The sequence below is a fragment of the Cucurbita pepo genome, unplaced genomic scaffold (assembly GCF_002806865.2).
Source record: "Cucurbita pepo subsp. pepo cultivar mu-cu-16 unplaced genomic scaffold, ASM280686v2 Cp4.1_scaffold000396, whole genome shotgun sequence".
NCBI classification, from domain to species: Eukaryota; Viridiplantae; Streptophyta; class Magnoliopsida; order Cucurbitales; family Cucurbitaceae; genus Cucurbita; species Cucurbita pepo.
In genome coordinates this window covers 16,179-29,070 of record NW_019646630.1, presented here as the reverse complement: position 1 = coordinate 29,070, position 12,892 = coordinate 16,179, and the positions used below count along the sequence as shown (strand labels likewise).

Here is a 12,892-nt window from a genome sequence, read left to right as displayed (position 1 = left end):
CCCAACGTCCCAACCGATGTGGGATCTCACAATCCACCCTCCTCCGAGGCCCAACATCCCAACCGATGTGGGATCTCACAATCCACCCTCCTCGGAAGCCCAGCGTCCCAATCGATGTGGGATCTCACAATCCACCCTCTTCTGAGGCCCAACGTCCCAACCGATGTAGATCTCACAATCCACCCTCCACTGAGGCCCAGTGTTTTCGCTGACACTCGTTTTTTTCTCTAATCGATGTGGGACCCCACCAAATCCACCCATCTTCGGGGTCCAGCGTCCTTGCTAGCACATTGTCTCATGTCCACCCCTCTTCGTGGCTCAGCCTCCTCGTTAACACATCGCCCCAGAGTCTGGCTCTGATATTATTTGTAACGACTAAAGTCCACCACTAGTAAATATTGTCCTCTTCGGGCTTTCCCTCCCAGTCTTCCATTCAATAATTTCAAAACGTGTTTACTAAAAATAGATTTTCACACCGTTACAAAGAATGTTTCGTTCTACTCTATAATCGATGTGGGATCTCACAGCAAGGCTCAAAATAAAAAACAAGTTAGTTTCTTATTCAATTATCACAAACAATTCCTTCAATAACAAGGATCTAAACGAAATCTTTGAATCTTTAAAATGAAAAAGAAAAACATGAACTTGAAGAACAATATGAATGAGAATGAGACAAAGAAGATTCTGAAAGGCATGAATGTAAAGTTTAGATCTTTTTCTCTCTCTATTTCACACAACATTGATTCATGTAATGATGATTTTTTCACTCATTCGTCAGAAAAGAGATCTAAAAAAGACAGTCAAAATAAACATCATTACGCCAATCTGCTTCTGCCTCAAACCGAATCTCTATCTAAATCCAATCTTTTTCAAAAACCCATTTTGTTTTTCACTAAAAAAAAAGTGAATCCAAGATTGAAGAACACAAAAGATTTGAACTTTACCTGTTAGATCGAGAAGAACAAAATGAAGAACCCCACGAAGAACATCGGAATTGAAGCAAAATTTGTGGGGGGAATGAAGCCTGGTCCGAGGATACTTATTGTTTCTAAGTGGCCTCGAGCCAGACAACGTTCCCCTCAAACAAAATTGCTTCTTTGGCCCTCTTTTTCTTCACAAAACGCAGAGAAATGGAGAGAATTAGAGAGAGAAAGGGTGGAAGAGGGAGATAAAGGGGAGTGTGAGAAATGCGTGTTCGAGAAGATGAAAGATTGAAATGAGTAAAAGGATAGAACTTTAAAGTGAAAAGGACAAATGGGTACCTACAAAAACTCGGTTTTTTGGGTTCCAAAAAAACAACCCATCACTCAAATTTATAGCCCTTTTTTCACTCTCAAATCCCATCTTGTACCTTCCTTTCAAATCGCTACCGTCCTTCGTATACACTGTGAGATTCCACCTCGGTTGGAGGGTGGAACGAAACATTTTTTTTATAAGGGTGTGGAAACCTTTTTTTAGCAGACGGGTTTTGAAAATCTTAAGGAGAAACTCGAAAAGAAAGCCCAAAACGGACAATATCTACTAGCGGTGGGATTGAGCTATTACAAATGATATCATTTTTGTCAGCGATGACGTTAAGCCCCGAAAGGAGGTGGATTGTGAGATCCCACGTCATTGGAGAAAGGAATGAGTGTCAGCGGGTAATTTGGGTTGAAAACTTGAAGGGAGTGGATCTCGGTAGACTTGGATTGTTACAAATGATATTATTTTTGTGAGCGAGGACGCTGAGTCCCAAAAGGGTGGATTATGAGATCCCACGTCGATTGGAGAAAAGAATAAGTGTCAGTGGGTAATTTGGGCTAAAAATCCCGAAGGGAGTGAATCTCAGTGGGCTTAGGCTGTTACAAATGATATCATTTAAAGACGCTGAGCCTCGAAAGAGGGTGAATTGTGAGATATCACGGCAATTAGAGAAAGGAGTAAGTGCCCACAGGTAATTTGGGCATCTCGAACAATTGAGTTAGATCTAAAAAACGTTACAATCCGACCCAACCCAACTCACGAACACCTCAATCTATAGAATCCCAATTCACTTTATGCTCTAAATCCTATTTCTCCCAACAAAATCATGATGACCTAATCACATTCTAACCCGTATGATCATAATAATAGTTGATAATGGTGATTGAAAAACGAGCAAACCCCAAAAAGAAGCATACATTTTGAAGAGGGTTGTGTGGAACACTTTGGGGTAAGTGTACACAAATTATTCATAAAAAAGGCAAACCAAAGCCTCGTTCAGTGGGCTTTCAGTTGGCAGCGGGGGATTCGAGGGGCACTCAGACCCCCCATGGCTCTTCCTCTCTCATCTTCTTCTTACACATCTTTGTGTTCATCTTCGCATCATATTCATACGTTTGTAAGTTCAAAGAATTGGGCTTCAACTTTTACCATAATGTTCATCACTCAACCAAAGGTGTGAGCTTTGGGTTTTGCCAAAATGACCCTAAGAACTTCACAATAGACACCAATTACCCATAACTATTTGCTTTTGACCATTAAAGTATGGAGAAATTTTCCAAAAAAACTCAACACTTTGACATTGAAAAACACAACAACCTGACCCCATTTTGACCTAATCCTTAGGTCATCGTGGGAATGGCTCGAAAACGAGTTCGGTTTTATGTTTCGTCCCAATTCAAAGACAATCTTCCTTTATAACCCGTGAGCTCGATGCGTCACTATCATCAATAAGAAAACTTTTAGGGTTGTTATCCGAGAACTTGTTTAGAAATACTATAATGAAAAGAAGATAGGAGTTTGTCGCTAGGTATTTGATCAAATAGGATCGTCTAGTTCCTATACAACCTATCACTAAAATACTCCTACGGGGGTAGGGCAAAGCGGAGCGAAAATGATTACTCGGATTACCCAACTCAAACCATNTTTTTTTTTTTTTTTTTTTTTTTTTTTATATAGTTTGGATTGAACTGAATTTTTGGAAAATCGAAAACTTGAGTCAGTTCCCGAGTTGACATTTTTTTTATCAGGTCAATCCAACCAACCCGAAACTAGGGTTACCATCCAACCCTACACTATCCTACTTTTTAGATTTTCGTGAAGATTACGAATATTTGACGTTGTAATCGATCTTATTGATGTGTTGTGACTTGTAAATGTATGATGGATAAGTATGACTTTCTAAATAATAATAAAATAAAAAATAACCCAACAACTCATCTTAAAAATAGATGAGTTGGGTTGGGTTGAGTTGTAAGCTTTATTCCCCAAAGCCAATGGGAGGGAATAGTGAAACTTCATACGGTCTTTCTGTCCAGGTGCAGGTAGTCCGCATCTTCACAGCCATATCTATTTCATCGAGCCTCTCTCCAAGATAGTACCTAGATCGTTACGTCTTTCGTGCAGGTCGAAACTTACCCGACAAGAAATTTTGCTACCTTAGGACCGTTATAGTTACGGCCGCCATTCACCAGGGATTCAATCGCCGGCTCCCCTATCATCAAGTTACCAACTTCCTTGACCTTCCGATACTAGGCTGACGTTATTTGGGTCATCAAACTGAACCAATTTGAAATTGTGTAAAAGATATTTTCAACCTAACCAAATTTAACCCGTGTCCTTAATAGAAAGTTGTAGGGTTGGTTCAAAAGATTTTTTAACCTAATCCAATCTAATTCATCTAATTCAAGTTAGATCCAATGTCGTCTAAGACAAAATGCAACCGTAACGATCGAAATGTGAGGCGACTCATGCTAGAAATGAACACACAAGATAGCTATGAGCTTCACGATGGACACAATGATCCGAAATTCTAATGAATAAAATCTAAGTTCGTTCGTAAAATTTAAACTNAAAAAAAAAAAAAAAAAAAGGTATTTCTAATATTTTATTCTTCACAATATATAATGAAAAATAATATTATCCTAAATTTGAAAGTAAATAATTTTTTGGGCTATTGGGCCCAAAAGAGTAAAATGGGCTTGAAAAAGGGCCCAAAAGAATAGAAACACAACCCTCTAATAATAATCATTTCTTCTAAATTTTATGTTAAATTTTCTAAATAGGGGTAAAATAGTCATTCTATATATATATATATACACACATATATATATACATATACGTATATATACATACACGGATTAACGTTATATCAGTTCGTTAATTTATTTGAAATGAAAATTTTGTGAATTGTATTAATTTTATAAAAATATATTTTTCTTAATTAACGACATATTTATTTTTTAATTATTTATTCTCTAGTTAATTTTTAAAAATAATTAGAACTATTTACGTATTAATATTTTATTTTTATTAAAAACAATAAATTTAAATAAATAACTCAACTTAAATATTTTATTGTTTTATATTAAAAATTTATATCCCACGTGGGTCCCAATTTGATTTTGTGCATTCAATTTTTTTTTTCCATTAAATTACGTTTTCTTTTTAATTATTTTACTCATTAGAGTACTTTTTCCCACGTTTTTCATTTAATTATTCCATGCATACTTTATTATTATTTTTCTTTCCATTATTAATTGATTTTTATTATATTGGTGGCATTTATTAAATTGAATTGAAACTCGATATAAAAGTTATGGATAAACATGAATTTGTTCCCGAACAGGATGGAGAATTCCCATTTCAACACAAAATGGGTAGAAAGTGAAAATAGATTTTTTCCCGTTAGCTAAATAGGAATGGATACGAGATTAATTTTCTCGTTCCCATCTCCTACTACGACTCTGCTCCACTCCCGCTAAATTGACTCCTCTTCGCGCCGGAGAGAAATTCAAACGAGAAACCCAATTCCAACAAATCCTTGCAGAGAATATCTGTTTCGGTCCCACAAAAATAAATAGAAAATTTTACGAGAAATTAAATAAGAAGGGGGACGAAGCCAGAGACCTATTATCATATATAACGTTTAAAAAATAAATCTTATATTTAAACTATTAAATTTATAATTTTTTTTTGTTGGATAAGTTTGTAAATAATTATGGAAATATAATTCCATAACTATTGAGTGCAACATAAGTAAACATTAAATGAAATAATTGCTATATTATTTTACTTATAGTATTACGTTGGCTATTTATTTATTAGTTATATTTACATTTAATGTTGCTTTTGGATTTATATTGATATATATTCAATGAAGTCGTTTAGAGAAAAACTTTTTGATATGTTAGCTTTGGTCGGGAGAAACGTTCACTCGACCAAACTAAATGTATCAGAATGAGGAAACATCGTCAGGCCAAAGTAGACGGGTTTTAAAACCGTAAGACTGATGGTGATGCGTAACAGGCCAAAGTAGACAATATTTGTTAGCGGTGGGCTTCGACTATTACACCTGCATTGCCATAAGTGTCGAGATGTATGCCACCTTTTTAACTTCTTCGAGTATACCTCACGTCGACAAAGTCTCTTTACACGTCAGTCTTCCGTTCCTACTAAATAGTATGATACGTTGACTACATTGCTATAATCAGTATATAACGAACAAAGCTGAAGCCAAGATTATATTGAGCCCACATTTATAACGTTGAATTTACATATTTAATTGAAATATTACCTGGAGGAAAATAAAAACTTACATAAAAACTATATAAACTTTTTTTTTTTTAGGTTATTTAAATTTTTAATCCTTTTTTTAAAAAAAAAAAAACCATTAAATTTACGATTAATATAAATTAATAATAACAGTAATTATTTAAATTTAAGACTTTGCGTTGCTCCAAATTTCCTCAAGCTCTCTAGCAAAGGCCTGTCGTCTTCCGATGACGATTGTAATATGATCTTTGTTTTGCACCACATTCACACGCGCCCTCGGCACACGCGCCTTCACGTTGTAGCTGCATTCCACCGGAACCACGTCGTCGTCGCCGCCGTGGATTATGTTCACCTGACAGTTCACCTGCTCACGGACTTCGTCCAAATACCTATCGATCTTCCCACCGGTGCCGCATATGACATTGTGCAGTGTGTGCCACGCGGCGTTGTGCGTGTGGGCGAAGAATCCCTCCACCAAAAATGACTCTATCCTAAAATATAAAAAAAAAATAATTAAATTAAATTAAATTAAATTAAATTAAATTAAATTTCTTTAAATCACTATTTTAAAGGGTTTATTGAATTAAATCCATTTATTTGTAAATAACTATTTAAAATAATGTTTCTAATTACAAAATTAAACCATTGGTTTTTTTTTATTTTTATACAGTAGATATAATAAATGTGCTCAAATTTTTATTTTCTATTTTATTTTTAATATTTTGAGTAAACCAAATAAATGCAATAACTCGAATTTAATGTAAGGGTACTTGCTGACGAGTCAGAACTTCTGCAAATTTTGTTCGAAGGATTGAAAAGTAGATATAATAGTGCATCAGTTAAAAGTTTCGTTGACCCGGACCCACTAGAGATATAAATTTGGTTGACTTGGACTGAGTGGAGGTGAGAAATGTTGTATGTTCATTAAGAAACTTGAACCCGAGCGTAGCTAAATTGTAGACCGAAAACGAGATCAAAATCAAATTCAAAACAATTGTCAAAGGGGGTTTAACTAATTTTTTTTTTTTTTTTTTTTTTTAAGACTCCGAATTATGGTTGGGTTTCATATTCTAAAACAGAGAAGAAAAATCAAGAGGTTTGAAGTTTGGTAAGAAAAAATGAGAAGAAAATACCTGTTTCTTGTGACAAATTTGGTTAGAAATTCCCAAAAGCGATGATTTTTGCATATGATTAGGCACACCGTCCTCGAGATGTGCTCGTACCAGCAAGCGATCGATGACCCTAGTGCTATTGGTGGCCACACCCGTCGGGGCGCCACCTTCCTCATCACGTATTGGCTCGGCTCTTCTCCTTTCGGTATTGGATAATACGGCTGCAACCCACCATTCAATTCAAAAACTTAACTTGATAGATTATTGTACATTTAATCAATTATTTGTGTTTGTAGGGTCGATAAATGACTATCAGTGTTAACTTGAGAGAAAATAACGAACACACGATGATTAGAGAAAAAAATGATATTTACAAAAAGTACGGAAGAAAATGACACAAATAAGAAGAGTTTTGAAAACGGAAGACGATCAAATAAGGGATGTTAGATATCGATTGCAAAAGGATGAAAACGAAGTTGCATGAGTTTGAATTCAATACGGTCAAACAAAGAACCACCAATATTAATGAAAATGACATTACAAGAGTTTGAAACGTACCGGTGCGAGCAACGTTAACGACTTGACAGAGGTAGGATGCTTGACGGCTAAAGCCAAGGCCAAAATGCAGCCGAGGGAATGAGCAACGATGTGAAAGGACTTAACTTTATACGCCTCAAGAACCGAGGTTTCGATCATGTCGACATGCTCTTTCAATGTGTAGAGTGAATCAGTCGGCCTTGGGCTCAGACCGAACCCGAGCAGATCGACAGCAAGGAACCGATACGTCGAGTTGGCCGACGCGGAGAAGTTGGGAAACAGGGTTTCTGTCCAGAATGTAGATGAAGAAAGGAAGCCATGAATGAACAGTACGTCTTCACGTGGGTTATCTGAAAGCCATCAATTCTTGAATCATATTTCAACGCTTGAATGTGCATTCATTGGTAATTAGGATTAAATGGTTAGGTTAATCACTTTTAATTTTGATTTGTCATTTTTACATTTTCCCTTTCGGGATTTCCCACGAGATTTTTAAAACGCTTCTATCCGGGGTTTTTCTTTTGGACTTTCCCTCTACGTTTTTAAAACTCATCCGCTAGAGAAAGATTTTCACACCATTATAAAGGGTGTTTCATTTTCTTTGGACTTCCTTTTCGGGTTTTCTCTCAAAGTTTTTAAAACCCGTATGTCAGGAGGCTTTCCTTTACGGGCTTCCACTTATAAAGGGTATTTCGTCTTATTTGAGCTTTCTCTTTTGGGTTTCTCTCGTTTTTAAAACGCGTCTATCGTTAGGCTTTCCCTATGAGACTTCTCCCAAGGTTTTTAAAACGTGTCTGATACAGAGATGTTTCCACACCCTTACAAAGGGTGTTTCGTCTTCTTTTGACTTTCTCTTTCGGGTTTCCTCTCAATATTTTAAAACGTGTCTGCTAGAGAGATGTTTCCACACCCTTCTAAAAGGTGATTGTCTTCTCTAGGCTTTCCCTTTTGCGCTTCCTCTTAGGGGCTTTCCCTTTCAAACTTCTCTCAACGTTTTTAAAACACGTCTAAGAGAGAAATGTTTCCACATCCTTATAAACAGTGTTTCATTCTCCTCCCCAACCGACGCGGGATCTCATAATTAGTCAAATCTCGAATCAAAACAAAAACGGAGAGATAAAATCATAAAATCTAAGCAACCAAAAAAAAAATTACCTTGGGGCCCTTGAGAACGAACGAATAGGGATTGTTTGGATGACGAACAACAAGAAGTACAACGTTTACAATCACATTCCGACCACCTAGGATTCTGCCCGACATTGATCTTCTCTTTAAGCATCTCAACAACGGTAGAGTTCACCGCAAAAGTGGATCCAACAGCCGCTTTCCCGGCCGACCCAACAACAAAAGGCTTAACTTTAAGGCGGCGGAGCTCAGCCACAGCAACCTTAGACAGCTCAGTGAGCAAAGAAGGACGAGTATAAAGAGTATCAGAAACTTCCTCCAGCTGCAGCTTAGTGGACAAAGACAACGCCTTTTCAGACACCAAAATCTTATTACCATCGCTACTTGAAATTGCCTCTTTATGGGAACAACAATAACAAGCCTTCCACTCGGATTCAAACAAGAAATCAGCCACTTTATAAACAAAACACAACCCAAAATCAATGAGGTCGAGAAGATTGAAGACAATAATGCTGAGGGCTTCGTTTGTGAAATGGGCGATTGAAATCAATACCCATTTGGCTGTTTTGGCCATTGAAGAACATGAGATTGGTATCATTTTTTGAAGAGATATTAAAAGGGGTTACCTTTCTGTTCGTGATTTGATCATTTGATTTGTAAAAATTTGAACTTTTTTTGTTTGTGGGGGAGAGAGAGAGGGATGAAATAGTCAGAGAGTAGCAGATAGCAGATGAAATAATAATGAATTCATTGTTTCATTTAACGCCATCTGTTGGGCAAAGGAAAAAGAAGGTGGGTGGTAGTTGAACTTCCTATTGGGGAAGACAAGAGGGCAAACAAATTCTCCTTGCCCAAATGGATACAACTTTAGCACATCAAGTACAAACCCCTCCCCTTTATATAAGCAAAATTCTCCATCCGTTTTCGATCCGTGTTATATGTAACAGCCCCAGCTCATCGCCCACAGCTAACAGATATTGTCATCTTTTAGTTTTCCCTCTCAATGTTTTTAAAACGTGTCGGTTAATAAAAGGTTTTCATACCTTTATAAAAAAAAATGTTTTATTTTCTCACATTACATGTGTCGAGAGAAAATTTTCGGATGAACCCATAGATCAACTCGAAATTTCATGTTGGTTGAACGGATGACACAAACGATTCAACCTAACCTAACCCTCTATGCATTTGTTCAATTATTTCAAAAATGTTCTACTTAACCACGGTACATGTCACATTAATAATAAAATATTCAAAAGTCACCGCTCATCACTAACATCTGTTGCAAATGTCAAATATTTTTAAAAGCCCTGAAGAATGGGACTGTAAACACTATATTTGAGTTGGTCGAGTTAGTCGAGTTAGTCTAACATACAAACCAAACTAAATTTTTTATTTTTTAAAAATCCAACTCAACTCAAACCGAAAAATATCCAACCTAACTCAATCTTCATGGTTTGGGTCGAGTAGTTCAGGTTCTTTTTATTAGATTAATACCATAACTCTCAAAATTGAAAGAATGAACCATAAAAATTCTAGCCAAATGGAATGAAAGGAAGAGAATAAATCCAAATTGTTCACAATTGGTGTTAGTAAGTGAGTAAATAGTTATTTTCCAAACCTCTGCTATTAAATGCGAGCTGCATACCCACATGACTTCCTCCACACACCCTTACATGTCGTCTTCACCACCGTCAAGTCTCAAGTTCTTTAACATTTGATGGGTCGGTTCTAAGTTATGTTAGTATGCTATAATGTGATTATGTCATACTCATGATGCGTAAACCTCTACCCACCACGTCGTGTAAATCATATTAAGTATGAAAAACACGACAAGAACTGCATTAGCACATTTCATCGGCTTATTATGTTATTATGAAGGGAGATTTGACTTGCACTTAAACTTATGTTATGATTTTAAACTACGAGGATCTCATGCATTTACGCGTGTCATATGCATAAGCATACATCCTCGTTACAATTAGTATAGACGTGTATCTTACGATATTTATGTCTATCATGATATCATGCGGGTTTTTTCACTTTGTGGTGTCTGGTAGCGTGAGCGTACGCTAGTTCGACGAGCTAGGGTCAGGGGTACATATACAAGCCCGCTTGTGGGTCTATATGCACGTGCGTGAGATATGTGTATAGAAGTACTGCATATCCAACCTTGTCTGAACGGGAAAGCAGAACCCTATATTGTATGTGCTTGCATTTACCGACCCCAACATGGAGTTACTACGATATGATTAGTTGAAAATACTTTTCATCGCCATGAAGTACCATTCTCTTCTCCTTCCTTTTTTTGAAAAGCTACAATTATCCATGGACATAATTTTTGGTTGTAATAAAATCTTTCACAAAATTGTTCATAAATAGAAAATACTATTTTTTCAACCACTAATATTATTTTCAAAACACAATGATTTGAAACATGATATTAGAATTGAAACTTTTCCAAACCACTCGAACCCCATCAACATGATGGTTCTTTTCGTGCATCGTGCAACTATGACGTATCAGTCTAACAATTACTTTTCTAATATTTTCGATCATCATTTAGCTTTTTAACATAAAACTTAAGAACACTTATTTCATCTAAGAGATATCTACGAGGTACTCTCCTATAGTATCAATGGAGACACTGTCATATAGTTAATTAAATATGGTATCAATAGAGATATCTACCAGGTAGGATGGAGACGGGGACAAGGAACCACCTCCTATTTCAGTCTCCATCTCTGTGGAATTCCTCATTTACTTTTGTGGGGACGAGAGCGGGAATTCTCTACGAAAAATTCTAGGAGATATCTCTGCTCTTTCTTTCATTTCTAGTTTAAATGGACATCTCTAGGTATTAGAGTTGGAGGTCTCGTCAATTAAATTTAGTTTAATTAGTGATTTAATTTGAACCCGTTTGTGTTAGTGTCAGAATATAAACTCATAATCTTTTCGTGCCTAAAAGAATAAGAAAATATAAAATAATGGTGTCGAGGGAATCTTACTATTGGTCCCTCCACCCTTAGCCTATTGACATAACATCTAAAGTGACCACTTTAGTGACAGGACTTGATCATGATTACAACCACTTTGAGTCAATCATGTTCATAGCATACTTGGGTAATTTTTATTAAATTTTTTTCCTTTCTACGGTAGAAAATACTAATATTAACTTAATTCAGTAAATAAAATACATAAAAGTAAGTTTTCTTAGTGTTTTTTTTTTCTCTTAAATTTAATTTTAAAAAAAAAATTAATTTCAATATTTTCTTCGCCCGACATAATCATTAGAAGAGGAGACCGTTTTTTGAATTATTTCCGAGTAATATTGATGCATAATGAATCTTGTCAATGATATTATTTTTTATTTTGGACGTTCCCCGTTTTTGTTTCACGTGCAAAATAATTTTGTCTTATTCTAAAGAGCATATTATTTCTCCGTTAATGTTAACTTAATTATATCAATATTTTAATATTTCTCTTTATTTATAGGCTTTAAATTTCTTCTCGAAAGTAATATTAATTTGGAAGAAATGACGTTATAGTAGTTTGAATATACAACCTCGTGTTCTAATTCCATGCTAAATCATAGATTAACCTAAAATGTAAAGCTGATGAGTTTCGATTAATTTTTTTATTTATCAAAACTTCAATATCATATCCATGATTGGTCTCACTTTCGATTATTGATATATATTCATCGTGGTTTATGCAAGTGGAAATTTGACCTAACTAAATCTATAAAGACTTATCCATCACGTGTAAAATACATTAAAGTTATGGGCCAACACGAACATAGTTCAAAACTACAGTATAAATGATAGACGTAAGGCTAACAAATGTTGATGGAAAAGTTAATAGTCTTATCTCCATCAACCCGTTCTTTGGCAGTGATGATATCAACTACTTCTATTAGGTGATAAGCATTCCAAAACACACACTCTGATCGATCTATACAAAAAGGCGCTCAACGATGGATTTTGGTTTTAGCTTTGATTTTAGGGATGTCCAAATTTGGGTTGGATTAGATTTTTTTTTTTTTTTTTTATGATTTGGGTCGGGTTGAATTTTTAAAAAATCGAAAAAAAAAAAATCAGGTTGGTTAACCAAACGAATTGAAGTAGAGTTACAAACCAACCCTACGATATCAGATTATTATGAAGATTAAGAACATTTGACATTTATAACGAAGGTTAGTTTAAATTTCTAAATCCAACCAAGTCTTGCGTCTACGACTTATGGTCACTTTTATCGGTAAACACTGATGATTAGAGTGCGTTTGAAATGATTTTTTTTTAATGTTTAAGACGTTTTTTCACCAAAAGAAATATACTTTTTAAAGTAAACATTCTCTCAATCTCACGAGGTACTCCGACCTTATTTCTTTATCAAATTATTAAACATATTAGCCAAATTAAAAGGAGTTAAATTTTTGGTTGCCCAAATCATAGCTATTCTTCTTGGTGTTGTCAAGATCATTGTCCAAAATTTGGCACCAACACTAAAGTGTGTACCTAGACAAAAGATTGGCATCTTCTTTTTATCTCTATGATGGGCTACCATCAAAAGGTGAGAAAAGAGATGGTCTTGCTTTTTTTTTTTTT

The 12,892-nt window shown here is 35.4% G+C and overlaps 1 protein-coding gene across 1 annotated transcript; it reads right to left on the bottom strand.

Moving 5' to 3' along the window:
- Positions 1-5,635: 5,635 nt before the first annotated feature.
- Positions 5,636-9,134, bottom strand: LOC111785189 (probable lysophospholipase BODYGUARD 3). The gene is made up of 4 exons (XM_023665628.1): positions 8,319-9,134; positions 7,185-7,513; positions 6,648-6,847; positions 5,636-6,005 (listed from the first exon to the last, which is right to left on the bottom strand). Exons 1-4 carry the CDS (start codon positions 8,884-8,886, stop codon positions 5,681-5,683), a joined length of 1,422 nt encoding a protein of 473 aa, XP_023521396.1. The 5' UTR covers positions 8,887-9,134; the 3' UTR covers positions 5,636-5,680.
- Positions 9,135-12,892: the final 3,758 nt, after the last annotated feature.

Bases quoted from the DNA above. Each gene is read 5' to 3' on its own strand.
- LOC111785189 (XM_023665628.1), bottom strand. From the start codon at position 8,886: ATGATACCAATCTCATGTTCTTCAATGGCCAAAACAGCCAAATGGGTA. The intron at 7,514-8,318 runs GTAATTTTTTTT...GATGGCTTTCAG, and splicing joins TCGTTCTCAAGGGCCCCAAG to ATAACCCACGTGAAGACGTA. The intron at 6,006-6,647 runs GTATTTTCTTCT...TTTATATTTTAG, and splicing joins AAATTTGTCACAAGAAACAG to GATAGAGTCATTTTTGGTGG.